The 15626-nt window shown below is 42.4% G+C and overlaps 1 protein-coding gene across 1 annotated transcript in view; it reads right to left on the bottom strand.

The window, feature by feature from the left end:
• Window positions 1-651: 651 nt before the first annotated feature.
• LAPTM4B (lysosomal protein transmembrane 4 beta) overlaps window positions 652-15626 on the bottom strand; it is a 90566-nt gene continuing 75591 nt past the window's right edge. The window contains exon 7 of the mRNA XM_034763344.1: window positions 652-2842. Within this exon, the coding sequence (XP_034619235.1) occupies window positions 2768-2842 (75 nt within the window). The 3' untranslated portion in view covers window positions 652-2767. The remainder of the gene's footprint in view (window positions 2843-15626) is intronic.

Raw genomic sequence — 15626 nt, 5'->3', positions numbered from 1 at the left:
GGTTGGACTAGTTGACCTTTTAAGGTCCCTTCCAACACTGATAATCTATGATTCATAAAATTTCAGCCAAGTACATATTTACACATCTGGTAAAACCAAGGCCCAGATCCTTAGCTGGTAGATCTGGACCTATATGTCTGACTTGAGTGCACCTTTTTAGTATTTTTCATTCCAGTCTTTGATGATCTGGCAATTATTAATAATGATACCACATAATGTAGAACTAATATAAAAAATAAAATGAGATGCAACCTGGAAAAAATATATGCTGATAACATCTGCAGAAGGGAGTGGGGAGGGGAACCAACAGAAACAAAATGTATACGTGGATGAGAGATACCTGGGAGAAAAGTTCCGCTAAGAAAAACCTACAGCAAACTAAATATGAATTTATAAAACGTAATGGTTAAAAAAAAAAAGCCACCACCAGGCTATGGCAGTATCACAGAATAGACCAGAGAGGTCAGTCCTTCTTTATTTGCACTTTGGAGACCAAACTCAAAAACATTTCTGGATGCTAACAAAATAAGTCTGTTCCATCTCTAATTTCCATTACTCTGTAAGAAATACTCAGCCTAAAAACTATTCTTTTCTGCATTTCTATGTCCTGGGAAGAAGGAAGATGTGGGTATTGACTGCACAAAACAGAAGTTGTAGTTTTTAATTTCTTATTTACACAGAAAAACTGTCACATTTGATTGACAATACTGGATTTGTGTGGATGTTGTGTTAGTGAAGAGATGCAAAAGAAATTGCTATAGGCACAATGAAACATCCCTTTTATTATAGAGAGGCTAGCTAGTATACAGAGTAGAGTCAATGAGAAGTATGTACAATCGGCTTATTGTCAAACAGATGAATGATTAAAAATTCTTCAAAATCAGTCAAGAATTAAAAGAAAGTGAACAGCCAGTAGGATCAGAAGTCCAGGCAGCCCACCTTAAAAATAAATTCAGTTCTGGAATGTAAATGGTTATGAGGCCAACACTGGAAAACACTAGAATTACCCTGCAGAAAACAATGGGATTTTGCTACATATCAGTATCAGCAACTGGTCCAATCAAGGTATTGCCTGGTCTGATCTTAAAGTGACTGAACCACGAAACAAAACAACAAGGGCTAGACTGGGATCTGCTCTTGCAAAAGTGTGCGGGGAGGGTCATTTTAAAAAGCCTTTCCCTCATTTCATGACCTGCATAAGGACAGATCACAATAGCGGTCTCTGAACAGGGGCTGTTTGGTCATTGTTCAGAAAAAGGCAGGGAGGAGGCAGGACCACAGACCTGCCCACACTCTGCATGAGCCTGTAGAGTGGAGTCAGTGCACTGAAATCTGCATTGTCCTACTGAATAGTGCAGTGTGAGCACTCTTGGTCAGCTTCAGAAGAGATCATGCTCCTTGAAGGACAATTTCTCCTGAGGCTCCCCCAGGGGTGGTGCAGCTCCACAAGGTCCCTTTGCACAAGGCTTTGCACCCCAACATGCTTTGACATCCAAAAAGTGCCAGAGATGACACTTGAGAAGAGATGAGAGGTAGAAACATGTCCATTCATATAGTATAGATGATTATCTTTAAGTTAACAATTTTTAAAAATAGAACTCTCAACAAAAAAGTTACATGTGCAAGAGGCACTTTTTGGGGAAAAGAGAGTACCTCACACAAACATACACAGCAGGATCAGCACAGATGGGTGAGTCCCACTAGAATGAATTCTAATGCAAACAGTTGTCATACAAAGGAGTCCCATATTCCCATATGATGCATATGCTGCATCCCTTTGATGCACATAGGATATTCAGAAGAGATTTCTGAAAATGTTAGAAGAAATTACATGCACGTTTTCCCCATAGGCTGGAAGAATTTATCCCCGTATTCATATAACTAAATTCACTCTCCAAAACTTTGCTCTATTTACAGGCACGCTCCCATAGAAACTTTCACATTTTGGATACCAAGGAGGCATCTTTAGTCACCAAGCCATGTGATTTTAAAAGCACGGGTATTTTTTGAGGTTGCTAAAAGGGGAGGGGCTGTATAGGCAGGAAGGGAATATCAGCAGAACGGTGGCAGCTATGTTTACTTATTTATTTTGAAGAGAAGAGTGGCTGCAGGGTACAGAGCAGGTATACTTTAGAACATGGACCTGACTTGCCACAGTTTTGGGAGCTAAGCAACCTTGCTTTCCCATGCTCATTCCCCCCAATTAAATGTTTGTGATGAACCTGGTTAGTGAGAACACCATAGCTTACTCCTGTTCCTTTAGAGACCATTCGCTTCAGCACAATATTTTGTTAGCTTTTTTGGAGTAAAGTGGAATGTCACTTTTTTGGGACTGACAGACTACATTTTGTACAACACATTCTAAAGGTGGAAAATGGGCATTTCAGAAACTTGTTTCTACTGATCTGGAAGCTTTGTAGATAAAACAGGAAATTTACACCTGACATACACAAAAGTTCTAAATTCTCTAGCACTGCATGTCAAAATGAGGTGAATAAAAGCTACTGTATGATTCTTGTCACCTTAACACTAACTCCCCCTTTTCCCCCAAAAAAAGTTCCTGAAACCAATTCAACATATTGTTTCAGTTGAAGCACATTATTAAAACTATCTACAGCATTTTGAACACAATATCTACATTTCAAAATTTCAGCTAAACAGCAACACATAAATCTTAGAGTTACAGCCTGGAAGTAAAATAAACAAACTATTGCTCAAATGTTTGAAAAGTAAAGCTATTGTTCTTAGGTACACTTCACATTCTTGCTTATGCTGATACATAAGGTGGTGGTGGGTCTTTACCAGCTGCATTTGCAGGATCTTCATAAGGCGGCAACAGCACCTGAGGAAAAGGGAAAAAAAAAATATATATATTTTTTGAAGTCAGCTGGCTAAAATTATAAGACAGGAATTTAGGACCGTGTTCCGCAAAATAATTAAATGACTAAATAAAATAAAAACTGCCTCAAGATTAGCAGTTAGCAAATAAAATGTTATTAGTGAAATACACAGGCCATTGCAATTTTATATTGTGTTTCCATTATGAAATGCAACTGAATTTTTTGTAATTTCTTACAATCCCTAATCACAACCCTAAACATGACAGCCCCAGAAGATGATTTTGACCATAATTTACTGATCAAATTTGCACAGTGTCAGTGACTGATTATATAAAAGCTGTACAGTAAAACTTCAAAGTGCACGACTGCTATTGGAGTTAGCCGACTAGAGAGAAAATAATAATAATAATAATAATAATACTCAAATGAGGAATGTCTGCATATTTTCTAAAATATACCAGTATATCTTAAGGTAAAGGCATACAAGAAAAATATAATACAAACACTTAACAGATTTAAACATGGGCTAAACATACCAGGAGTCAGCCATCAAACTCATGGGGCCTAGTAGGCCTATATCTTTCCAGCCCTTCCCCAGGGATTGGGACCCCCATTGGACAGAATGTGCTGTCCATTTTGGTGGATCAGATAGGCGGCCATAAGTCAGTTCAAGCTCACCCTTTTATACCAAAAGCCGTTTCTTTGTATCTTAGTGTCTGGAAAACCCAGCCTGAGCCAGTATATGCATACTACCCCAGGGGGTGGAACTTCTCTGGACTTGTTTAGTCTCAGGGTACGTCTACACTACCTGCCGGATCGGTGGGTAGTGATCAATCTATCGGGGATCGATTTATCACGTCTAGTCTACACGCGATAAAATCAATCCCTGATTGCTCTGCCGTCGACTTCGGAACTCCACTGTGGCGAGAGGCGGAAGCGGAGTCGACAGGGGAGCGGCAGCGGTCGACTCACCGCTGTCCTCACGGCCAGGTAAATCGACCTAAGATACTCCGACTTCAGCTACGCTATTTGCGTAGCTGAAGTTGCGTATCTTAGGTCGACCCTCACCCCCCAATAGTATAGACCTAGCCTCAGTGAATGGCCTTAATCACCCCCCCCCCCAACTGTTTTTTTAGTTCATGTACAAGTTGTGGCAACTTTTCCCCATGGAGCAAAAAAGTCAGACATAAACCATTCATAACCATAATTCAATATTACAGTATCACAAGGATGTTAAGTATCAGAGGATGTTATGCATTAATGAAAAATAAGAATGAGGATGATGGACAACACCTGGAGGAAAGCAATAAAAGCCAGAACAGCTAGTCACTTAAGGTTTAAGGGTAACTTCATTACATTTCCTCATTTACAGTAATACACGAAAAAATATTTATATTACTTTAACTGTTTTGCTGCCAGTCACTTCAGCAGGTTACGGTGCTGTTTGAACAATCAGTAAACAAAATATCAATAAGCTGCACTTAAAGTTCTGAGTACCCATCAACTACTCTAATGTTACAAACCTAACAATTCTGTAGCTTTGCAAAAAATAAATAATTAAAAAAACCAAACCAACGAAAACTGTCAAAATAGGGTAATTATAAATCAAGATTAGAATTCATCATTCTCTCCACAAAGGCTACTTAACATTTTAAGGCACAATGATAATAATAAATAATGCTACCAATAATAATTTAATAATTATAGACTTATGATGGAGACAGAAATTCAACTTAAACTATGGGGAGGCTTTCACCGCCCATAATAATTGAGGAAAAGCTGAAAGATTAAGTCTATTTCAGTCAAAGGGGACAAAAGTGCAGTACTTAACTATTTACAGAATAAATTACAAGATCTCCAAAAAAAAACAAAACAAAAAAAAGAGGGGTTCAGATTCTGGTTGTTAGAATTAAAATCAATGGATTTACACCAGTGTAGCTGAGATACGAATCTGGCCCATAAATAGTTGTTTCTTACTTTTGTGTTAACCTTAAATCCTGACCCATTTTAATGGAATAAATGCCTTGGACACAAAACACTTCTGTTACTCAAGAAATTCCTTATGACCCCCAGAGGCTGTTATACAAGAAGCTGGATTTACTTCACTCATCAATGAATTCAGCTACTGGGGAAATAGATGGAAGCTCACCACTCACAGCTGGTCTGCACTGCAAAATTAAGTTGCCTTAACTAGATCACTCAGGGCTGTGAAAAAGCCGGCCTACGTCCCTGTGTAGACACAGTCAGGTTAATGCAAGATTTCTTCTGGTGACCTAGCCATCACCTTTCAGAGAGGTGGATTTATTGCAACCACAGAAGAACCCCTTTCATTACTGTAGAAAGTGTCTATACTACAGCTGAACACAGTAGCATGTCTAGTGTAGACATATCCTTAGTATTACACCATTTGAGCATCTAATAGAATATATATTTCCTACCGGGATGATGAAGACAGAAGAAATACATACACAGTTTAATATGATTCTTAGATTGTAAGTTCCTTGGGGCAGGGACCACCTTTTCCTTCTGTGTTTGTACAGTACCTAGCACAATGGGGTCCTGGCCATGACTAGGCTTCTTAGGCACTATGGTAACAAAAACAAAGAAACACCTCCTTCAATCATACACCCAGAATAAACATTTAGACCACTGATTTACTCTGTGCCCTCCTTGGGCAAGTCATTTACCTGCTCTTTGTTCATCTGTGACATGAGTAGAATGCCTATTTATCTCTCAGGGAAGAACGGGGGCTGAATTCATGTTTGTAAAGTGCTTTGAGATCCTTATATGAAAGATAAGTGTAAATGCAAAGTAGAATCCCATTTTAATGAACCCTGCCTCTCCCTGTTCACTGAACTACTAGCATGTTACTGGTGGACCAATACATGAGTTTAGAAGATTGGGAGTTCTGAAGGCTCCAACCTGCAGAGTTCATAATATTCACAGGAATGAAGCTCCTCAGTTCCTGCAAAATGCCTAAAAGAGCGCCACATGGATTTAGTTTTGGCCTGTGGAGCTTTTAACATCTGCATGGTTGACACTAATGGCAATATTTTGAAAAGAGCCCATCACATTGGGTGCTTACTGAAGTGCCTAGATGGAAGCTGAGCTCTGGCCCCCATTGCGGGTGCTGAATCATTTTGAAAACTCTGGCCTAAATTCCTGCAGAACTTCTAAGATAAGAAGCTTCAGTCCAGCAAAATGTAGGAGCCATACAGGACTGCAACTTGAAAATTCCATCGCCAACCTTCTGATTATCCTAACTGGTGTCACCCTAGTTATTTGGGTAACTTGGATTCTGCTGTATTATATAAATAGGCTTGGCAGGCTTAGATTTTAATCGATAACTGTCAGTCAATGTCAATTTCAGCTGACACATTGGTATTTTTTCATTTCATCAGTGTTTGCAGCTTTACTCCTCGGGGAATTCTGCACCACTGTGCATGTGCATAATTCATGTGCAGTGTGTAATTTTTTTTCAGCAGAAAATAACTTCTTGCCAGAAAATTTCTGCAGTTATTCCTTTTGGCCACCAGAGGCTGCTGTGGCGCTAGAACAGAGCAGCCGCTCCTGGGCCCTTCCCAGCTGTGACAGGGAAGTGAAGAGGCTGCCATCCGGAAGGCAGTGCCTTGCTAGTGGGCCAGGTCAGGAGACAGAGAATAGGGGGGGGGAGACAAACAGTGTGGGGCACATGGGGCTGCTGGGGGTGGGTCACAGACAGGGGTTCATAGGGGCTAGTGGGGGAGGACTGGGGCAGGGGCTGAATTGGAGTGGAGGCACAGGGCCACATGGGGAAGGGGGGGTGGCTGTGTGGGGGCACAGAGACACGTGTGGATGGGGGAGGGGGTGCAGGGACACATGTGGATGTGAGGGCTGGCTGAGGGGGTGGAGGGACACATGGGGACAGAGGCAGATATGCCTGATTGAACAGGAAAGGCTAGGGGTCAGCCAGGGTCTGCATGGGGAAAGCTCCTTAACAATCCCTCTCCACCCCACAAAAAAGCCTGCTCCATATTTCTCCCACCCACATCTAACAACCCTCCATGTTCACTCCCAGGGTCCTTCCCTCTCCCTCAGCTCCTTTGTTACTCCTGATTTCCCCAAGCTTTTGCTCTGCTTCTGAGGGGTGCAGGAAATATGGTTCTATATTGTAATTTAAACGAATTACTCAAAGTTTTGTATTTATATGCCTAGTAAGGCATCTATTTGTCAAAAAACATTTCTTGAATCTTTTTCATTGTCTGTATTGTTACAGACATACTTGCAGACAGGTATTTTGAAATAAATTACCAACATAATTGAAAGTGGTGAGATTATATACTAGTGTTATTTTGACAAATAAAATATGCAGAATTTTGTAGAATTTTTAATATTGTTGCACAGAATTTTTAATTTTTTGGCACAGAACTCCCCCAGGAGTACACCTTGCACTTCCAAGGATCAGGTGTCACTGGTCCTGTGGCCCTGCAGGGAGCCCTCTGCAGCCCTGCTGACATGGGAGGGAGTGAGCGGGTCCTGAAAGCAGGGCTACAGAGGGCTCTATGCATGGCCTCAGGGCCAATGACACCCATCCCTTCAGGCATAAGGTTTGGGTGGAGGCTATGGTCCTGGTGGGGCAGAGCAGAGACTTCTGGCCAGAACGACAAGAAGGAGGAGGACAAGCCCCTGGCCACAGGGGAGGCCACTCCACTGCTGAATGGCTCCTGTGGCTGTGCAGGGAGCCTCTGCAGCCCCTCTGTCATGGATTTGCTCTCTCACCCACCACTGGCAGTGCTGGGGATCTCTGCTCTGCCCTGCCAGGACTACAGTCTTCCTTGTGGCTACCAGATCAGGTGTCACCAGCCCTGTGGCCATGCACGGAGTGAGGTTGCACAGCCGGAAAAGTAGAGCTGCAGAGGGCTCCCTCACTCCTGGGACCCCCAATCTCTGTAGGCACAAGGTGTGGGGGAGTGAGGCTGCAGGCCTGGCCTGGCAGAGCAGAGACTCCTGGCAAGGAGTCGTTATCCCCCGCCATGGAGGAGGCCAAGCTGCTGCTGTATGGCTCCATCCCCCCGCAAGAGCCATTCAGCAGTGGGGTGGCCTCCCCCAAGGCCAAGGACCTCTGCTCTTCCTGGCCAAGCCTGCAGCCTCCCCCACACCTTGTGCCTCACAGCCATGCAAGGAGTTCTCTGCAGCTTCGCTGTGACAGCCCTGTTTGATCATTTACCAGCCAGGACTGTGGGAGCCATCCCCAGGCAGGAACTGTTCAGCAGTCTGGTAGCTTCCTCCACAGCAGGGTGGGGCTCATCCTCCTTCTTACAGTCTTGGCCGAGGGTCCCTGCTCTGCTGAGCCAGAACAGCTGCAGCCTCCTTTGCACCCTGTAGCCCTGGGATCTTGGGCCCCTTGGCCGCACAGAGAGCCCTGCTGTCAGCGCTGCCCCAATCCTAATCCCCACAAATGTAAAAACAAAAAGCTACAAATAAAAAAAAAATAAAATCAATAAAAAGTGTCAAAGTTAGAAAAAAAAATCAAATTCTGCCAAGCCTATATAGAAATCTTTTATAAACACAAACCACATCACACAGTATTTCTTCCCAGGAAGGCTGCACTTACAACATTAGTTCCTCATTAGCTATATTGTGTATTAACTAACAAGAACCATATGCCATTTCCTACTTTTCCACTCCCTAGATAATGCTACTATTTCTTGGGGATGCTAGATGACTTCCTTAAGATTGTTTATATTCAGACATCTCTGCAAATACTAAGGCAAATGTTTATTATTCAAACATTTTGGTATTAATCTTGGCTCTCGACAGGTCTACTTGGGGATTATACCACTGCAAGGATCCTCCCACATCTATGCAGCTGTTTCCACATTTACCTGAACTTCCAACAGAATACATTCCTTCCCCACCACATTTGCTTACTCTTACATTATTGCATTTACTCCCTAGTGAACATAAGGCCCCAGTTCTCTTCAGTTTACAGTTAATTTTTAAAGCACAAGTGGTGCTCTATCCAACTGTGGGTAAGCTTAATAAAGTAAACCAGCTGTCACTCACCATCAATTCATATAATGAAGAAATGTTTAATGAATGGCTTTATTCTTGCATCATTAAAGGATCTTTCTACTGACTTCAGTAGTCTTTGCATCAGGCCCTAAGTGCACTGAACGGTAAAAGGTGCATTGAACCAGAAAAGCTTATTTAGATTTGGACTAATGTTTTGGCATGCAATAACGGCATGCCATCCCATCATCTTGAACCTTTGTGGTTCCCATGGCAAAAGACTCACCAGCCAAAACATTACTTGGTCCAGGTCTAAAGAAAATCTTTTCTGGAACACTTTGCAGTAGACAAGAATGAAGCTATGGTTTAAAGACCTCCATTGTAGAGCTGTTAGTGGTAAGCATTATCCGGTTTGCTTTATCATTTTTTCCTTTCCAAGAGACCCTATGGCAGCAGCTCTTCAATCATCTGTTGAGAAAGTCAGCCTTAAGTTCCCCTTGCCTGGAATAAGTTTGACACACAGTTGAATTTTTTTTAAACAGACTAAATCACAAGACCAATACCAAGATTTATAATAAAATAATTAAAACTAATTTTGACAAGTGAAATAAATCAAAGTGAAACCAAACACTCAGCATTAAGTTCCAGGAGTCTGCCTAAAAACCTGAATGGGACTCCATTCCCAATACAGTTTATTCTGGGACTACAGGTTGAACCTCTCTAGTCTGGCACCCTGGGGAACTGACCTGTGCCGAACCAGAGAATTTGCTGAACCGTGGAAGGTCAATGTAGAGTGCCAGCGGGTCTCCATGGGCATGGGAAGTAGGAGTGCAGGGGGTGCTACCGCACCCCCAGGCTTTGCGCCCAGCGTGGCCCCCCACCCAGGGGCCCTGCTGCCACCCAGGGTCTTCTCCCTCCCGGAGCTTGAACGCCACGAATCAGCTGTTCACGACGCTCTGGAAGTGCTGGGAAGGAGGAGTAGGAGTTGGTAGAGACACGGGGGGAAGGGGGCAGAGGAGGAAACTTGGCGCTGGTGGATGCTCCACACCCACTAATTTTTCCCTGTGGGTGCTCCAGCCCTGGAGCACCCACGGAGTCGGCACTTATGTCGGACCACGGATGTTGCTGGACCAGGGAGTGCCGGATTAGAAAGGTTCAACCTATAATCTAATGAATGTTCTGCATTTGAACAACTGTGTGCTCTGGAATCAACGCCCCCCCCTTAGCAGAATGTATTCCTTCCTGAGGAATTTGGGAGGAGTGCATCCTTGAACTCAACTAGTAGGAAGATGATCTCTTATTTATGAGCCATCTATATCTGAAGGAACATTTCTATTGTGCAGTAATCCCTGACTTTACTGCTGAAGATTCCACTGAGCAGCTGCGAATTAATTTTAGAGTGTCACAGTAAACACATCTACCTTAGAGTTTCTGAGTAAAAATATAAGCTATAGGACACAAATCTTAGTAATTACACTATTTAAATGATGAGAGTTGACCACAGTAGTGCAGTCAAGTGATGATGGGCATGGAATTGGGAGTTGTGATTTATGTTTTAATCCTGGCCCTGCCACTGACTCACTGTATGACTTTGGCAAGTCACTTGATGATGCCTCATTTTACCCATCTGGAAAACACGTACATTATTTCCCTGCATCAAATTATGTTTGTAAAGCTCTTTGGGATGAAGTGTGCAAATGATTATTAACTAAGATAAATACCAAATTCCGGAAACATATTTACAAGCTGAACATAATTTTGTATCATACTCTCTATATACTTACGAATTTTAAACTTCCCTCCAAACAGTACAAATTATAGATTATTATTTTAGTAATTATTTTTACACCTCAGATAGTCAAGAGCTATAGGAATGTTTAATCAGGGACAGGTAGCCCTGTGCAGATGTGCTGGGAAGTGAGAGAGAAGGAGAGCAGAAGCAGCCTTATCTCCTTACAGCCTGTTCCCTGTTATTGCTCTTACCTAAAATGGGTGGGGAGCTATGAAGTGAGCAGGCCTGGCCAATCACAGAGTGGAACACATGCTGTATGCAGGACAAGGGTAGTGGAGCTGCTGCTGCTCGCTGGTAGACTTAAGAGGAATTCTGAGCCAGCCTGAATTTCAATAGGGGCTCTCTGGCTGAAAGAGCCAGAATCTAGCACTTTCTATGGAGTTTTCAACTGCACCTTAGTAAAGAATACTTACATATCTGTAGCCTGTAATTATGGTGTGACAGTAGTGGGATTTTCTGTACTATTTTTATGAATAGTCTGACCTATTTAGCTTGGTATTGCTGCCCACTGGGTACAGAAAAGCTAAATGTTTCCCCTGGGACAGAGCTGGAGACTTGAGGTGTTTTGGGTCCCACAGCTGTCTGGGGTGGCATGAATTAGCCACCAAGGGCTGGCTGGAATCAATACATATCAATGGAGGATCTGGAAAGACAAGGGGAACCCCAATGACTGAACATTAACACAATGACAGGAGGCTCTAGCAGGCTGAACATATGAACACAGCATAGTTTTGCAGTGGAAGAACAATGGACAGAGGTGTTATGAACTGTGCTCCGAGAGACACTGGGCTCTCACTTGAGACTGGGAGACAAAGAGAAAAAGTAAAGATTGGCCCTACAGCAACATGGTTTGGTAGAGTTCTGGCTTTGGCCAGTCTGAACACCATCTTAACCTTCTGTACGTCAACCTAAAGGCTTCCCAAGTTTGTATTCCACTTGACTACTGAAACTACCTCTGTTTTGAAAAGGCTGCCTGCAGATACTTGCTGAGGTGCATTGATCCCTAAAGGAGTAAAAGTCTCTGAACAGGAGTCTACCCCAGTTCAATTCACTGGGCAAGTCTCACGGTGAGCAACAGGAGTGCTGTAGTCTGAAGGCTCAATCTCAGATGTGTTGAGGCCACATGGACTGCTCTTATGGAAAAACGTGTGACCCCTTTGGGGTCTGGCACACTGAAGCAGTGCTTTCAGGAGACTGTTTAAAGGCCAGGGCTTAGCACAGACCCTTTAAATCCATGACAGGGTTACTACTTCCCACCTTGCTTGTGTCTGGAACTTGTTCACTTCGCTAATTCAGGATGAAATTCACTCTTTAACAGAGAGCCAGCACTGAGCCTATGCACTACTTGAGATCTAATCTAAGGATTTAAGCGATGCACAGTGTTTGCACTAACCCCTCTACACAAGAGTTACTTTCACCTTCAGTCATTTGCCATTTCAGTGAGAGATTAACTAGCTACCTCCTTCATTTTCACTTGCAGCACTCCCAACTGTGTGTTTTAGAGGTTCCTCATCGTTTGATCAATCAATATACAGGTTTTATTAAGCACGTTTATTTCTCATGTCATTCATTTAGATAGAAAGGGGGGGGGGAGGATAGCTCAGTGGTTTGAGCATTGGCCTGCTAAACCCAGGGTTGTGAGTTCAGTCTTTGAGGGGGGCCACGTAGGGATCTGGGGCAAAATCAGTACTTGGTCCTGCTAGTGAAGGCAGGGGACTGGACTCAATGATCTTTCAGGGTCCCTTCCAGTTCTATGAGATTGGTATATCTCCATAATGGTGTTTCCTTCCACAGCTGTGGTCGTGCTAGGAGCCACTAGCTGCAACCTAAACTATATTTAGCCAAACACTGCAATAAACCAACCTGTTAGCTCAGGAGTAGCTCTGAAGGGAAGGTCATGGTACTGACCACCTGCTTAACTTAAACCTGTCCCAATAGTCCTCTCATAACATTGTGTTCTTGACTACACATTTTTAAGACCACTCAGGGATGATTAGACATTACAGCAGGACCATGAGCAGCTATATCACAAATAAAAACTCTTAACAATTGATTGACTTTATGTATAGGGAAGGCAGAGAATTATTCTCTTGCTCTGCTATTTTTCCCCAGACAAGTTTGCCAATGCATTTTCTATAGGAAGCCTACAAGCACCAATCCACTGACCCACTCTATTCTGGAGGGGGGTGGGAGGGGAGGGAAGAGAGAGAGAGAGAAAGAAATAAATTAAAATTAGAAGAGGGCATAAAAAGCTTCTATACCAGAACTTTTCTGGACATTTTCTGTTAGCCTATTTAGTAGAAATGATGCAAGATGGGAACTTTTTTCACAAAAATGTTTTCAAAAAGATTGTCAGTTTTTGCTGAAATTTTTTTGAAATTCAATTAAAAAAATTTGCAGCTGTTGCTTTAGGCACTATGTGTAACACCGATACATAAATAAATCTTACATGAAATGAAATAAGTATACTAGTGTATCATAAACTTAGTTTCCTCTACAAAATTAACAGAACTTGGCTATTTAATTACCGTAGTGGTATTATGTAGGTCTAAATGTTCAAAATAAAAGGTAATTTTTTGGGTGTCTAACTGACAATCCAGTCCTTTAAAGGTTTTTCAAGAGAGTAGGGTCCTCCAACATGATTCAAGTTAGGCAGCCAAAACCGGAGCCACTCAAAATCATTAGTCACTTTTGAAAATTTAAGCTATAAATTGTAAGAGTCTTGAGAGAGGGCTGTGTTTTTAGCACTGAACACCCTCATCTTTTAATAAATAAATTCTGAAAGACTTGATAACGTCTATGATACAGACTGGAGTTACTGAGAAATAGGAACCAACTGGAAATGTAGGAACTTTTAAGGCTCTATCTATTGCTTGATACTTCAGGAAACAACTGCAAACTTCAGGACACTCGTCCTTCTGTGGAGCGACCCAAACACGCAAACAAATTTTATACTATATACAAAGAAGGGATATGAATGTTACCAGCTTTTTGGGAAAAGGGAGCTTTTCACTTATAGAGAACGAATGGGGAAAATAAGGATATTTTGGAGAGGAGAGCATCCATTAAAATGTGCTGTATGAGGTAAAATTGGGAAAAATGATGGAGAATATTTCTCTTCTCACTATATTGGACCTAAACCAGTATGTGACGATTACAAATGTGTGCTTAGAACTCCATGGCTAATTTGGCAATACAGACTTACTCCTTGACTTCCAAGTATAAACCAGGAGTGACTGAACAGAAAAAGGAGTAGCTGGACAGGGTGGTGAGCATGCTACACCAGAGAGGCTGAAATGTTAATGACACAGAAACGAGCACAGTAACAAGTCTAAAGGACCTGATATAAGTCAGGACATCTAAAGAGGGGACCACTTTTTAGTTTATTTAAAAGGCTGTAGGGCCCACCTAAGTGAGGTCGCATGCAGGCATGTTTTGTACCATTTATTGTTGGCTTAATTTGACTTCCTTGCAGTTTCCTAAATATACTTTCATTATATAACACCCTTTTGGTCTTGAATTTTTTGGGAATTAATTCACTGGGGCTCATTTCAAGGAGAGGTAAACTATCTTCTGGCCTCTTAGGAGAAGTCACGCCCAGTCAGGTTCTAGGCCTAAGACACTGACTGGGAGGAGGGTCTACCCCCATCTGGTGCGGGTGGACGAGGTCAGTCCAAAGCCTCGGAAAGGCCTGAAAGTTGGACAAGAGAGGAATTGGAGGGGGGCAAGATAACAATCATAAGAATAATGACTTAAGCAGTTTGACTGATTCTGTGAAGTTGCTAATGTACGGCTGCCCTAGGTATAACAGATCTTTGTGTTGTTCTACATAAGTGTTTCCTGGACATAAACCAGTTGTTGCGCAACATATTGCACACTTTACTCCCCCCCCCCCCCCCCCCCAAAAAAAAATTTGAATCACTTTATCTGAGAGTGCCTAGGGTCTATAGCAAGGGGAGGGCTCCAAGAGCAGGCATGTTAAAAACACATTACAGACAGAGAAAGTCTCCTTCTAAGGAGCTTAAGAGAAATCTTTAATCTTTATTCAAAACAGAGGAACCTCATCTTCTAGTAAACTCACTATGGGCCTGAGGCTTCACTTCAGAGCTACGTTACATTTGTTAAAGTGAAATGTTCTTCGGTGCTCTGTTCAGAGAGGAGTTTGTTTGAACAGGCTGGCTGAACCTCATTGTTTAAGTACCATTTGGTTAAGCGTTTCACGATATGGTATCTGTCAAACAAATTCCAGGAAGCCTCCCAATGTTTATATGCACACACTTCCATTAGAAACCACATGGGAATGATTGCAGATGGAATAATTGGAAGCAGCATGGCTCAGAAATAATTTATAACGAAAGGGAATGAAAAATTAGGCCTCCCTCATGCAAAATACTCCGTGCCAAGGCACATGTTGGTGCATATTATTTATTTTTGACAAAGATCACCATTTATTCATGCTACTAATCATTTCTAGAACAGCAAAAGATTTGTTTTAAGAAAACAGCATAAGATTTATGAATTTCTGTCACAACAGCCATGAAGTTCCATACAGTAAACACAATTCATTCAGCACTGCGGGCATATTACAAGGACACTGCCCTATTTAGGGTCAGATTATGGCTGCTCGAATAGAAGAAAGTTTCCTGCACTAATTTTATTTCTCCATTTCCTCCACCCCCCATGTGCAGCTGGACAGAAGTCAGCCACAATAATGGAGCAATGACACTCTGCATGCAAAGGAGTGGAGCAACAGAGAGGGCTAGTGCAACCCGAGGTGAATCACACCTTGGCCAGGGTCCCACTCCATTTCTTTGCTCTCAGTGCTGAATGACCACCTGGTACTGAGGGAGTGCACGCTTTAAAAAGGAGCGTTCTGTCAGGGGTCACAGTATTCATCAAACACGTTTATCAGCTGGTCCAGTGTTCATGGCATTATTCCTGGCAACAGTGTCACTTGTCCTTTTTCCCCCAGTGAGATAGTAAAAAAACTTTACCTTCATTTT

This window comes from Trachemys scripta, chromosome 2 (genome assembly GCF_013100865.1).
Source record: "Trachemys scripta elegans isolate TJP31775 chromosome 2, CAS_Tse_1.0, whole genome shotgun sequence".
NCBI classification, from domain to species: Eukaryota; Metazoa; Chordata; order Testudines; family Emydidae; genus Trachemys; species Trachemys scripta.
The sequence above is the reverse complement of the archived record's forward strand: the minus strand, read 5'-3'. Positions and strand labels throughout refer to the sequence as shown.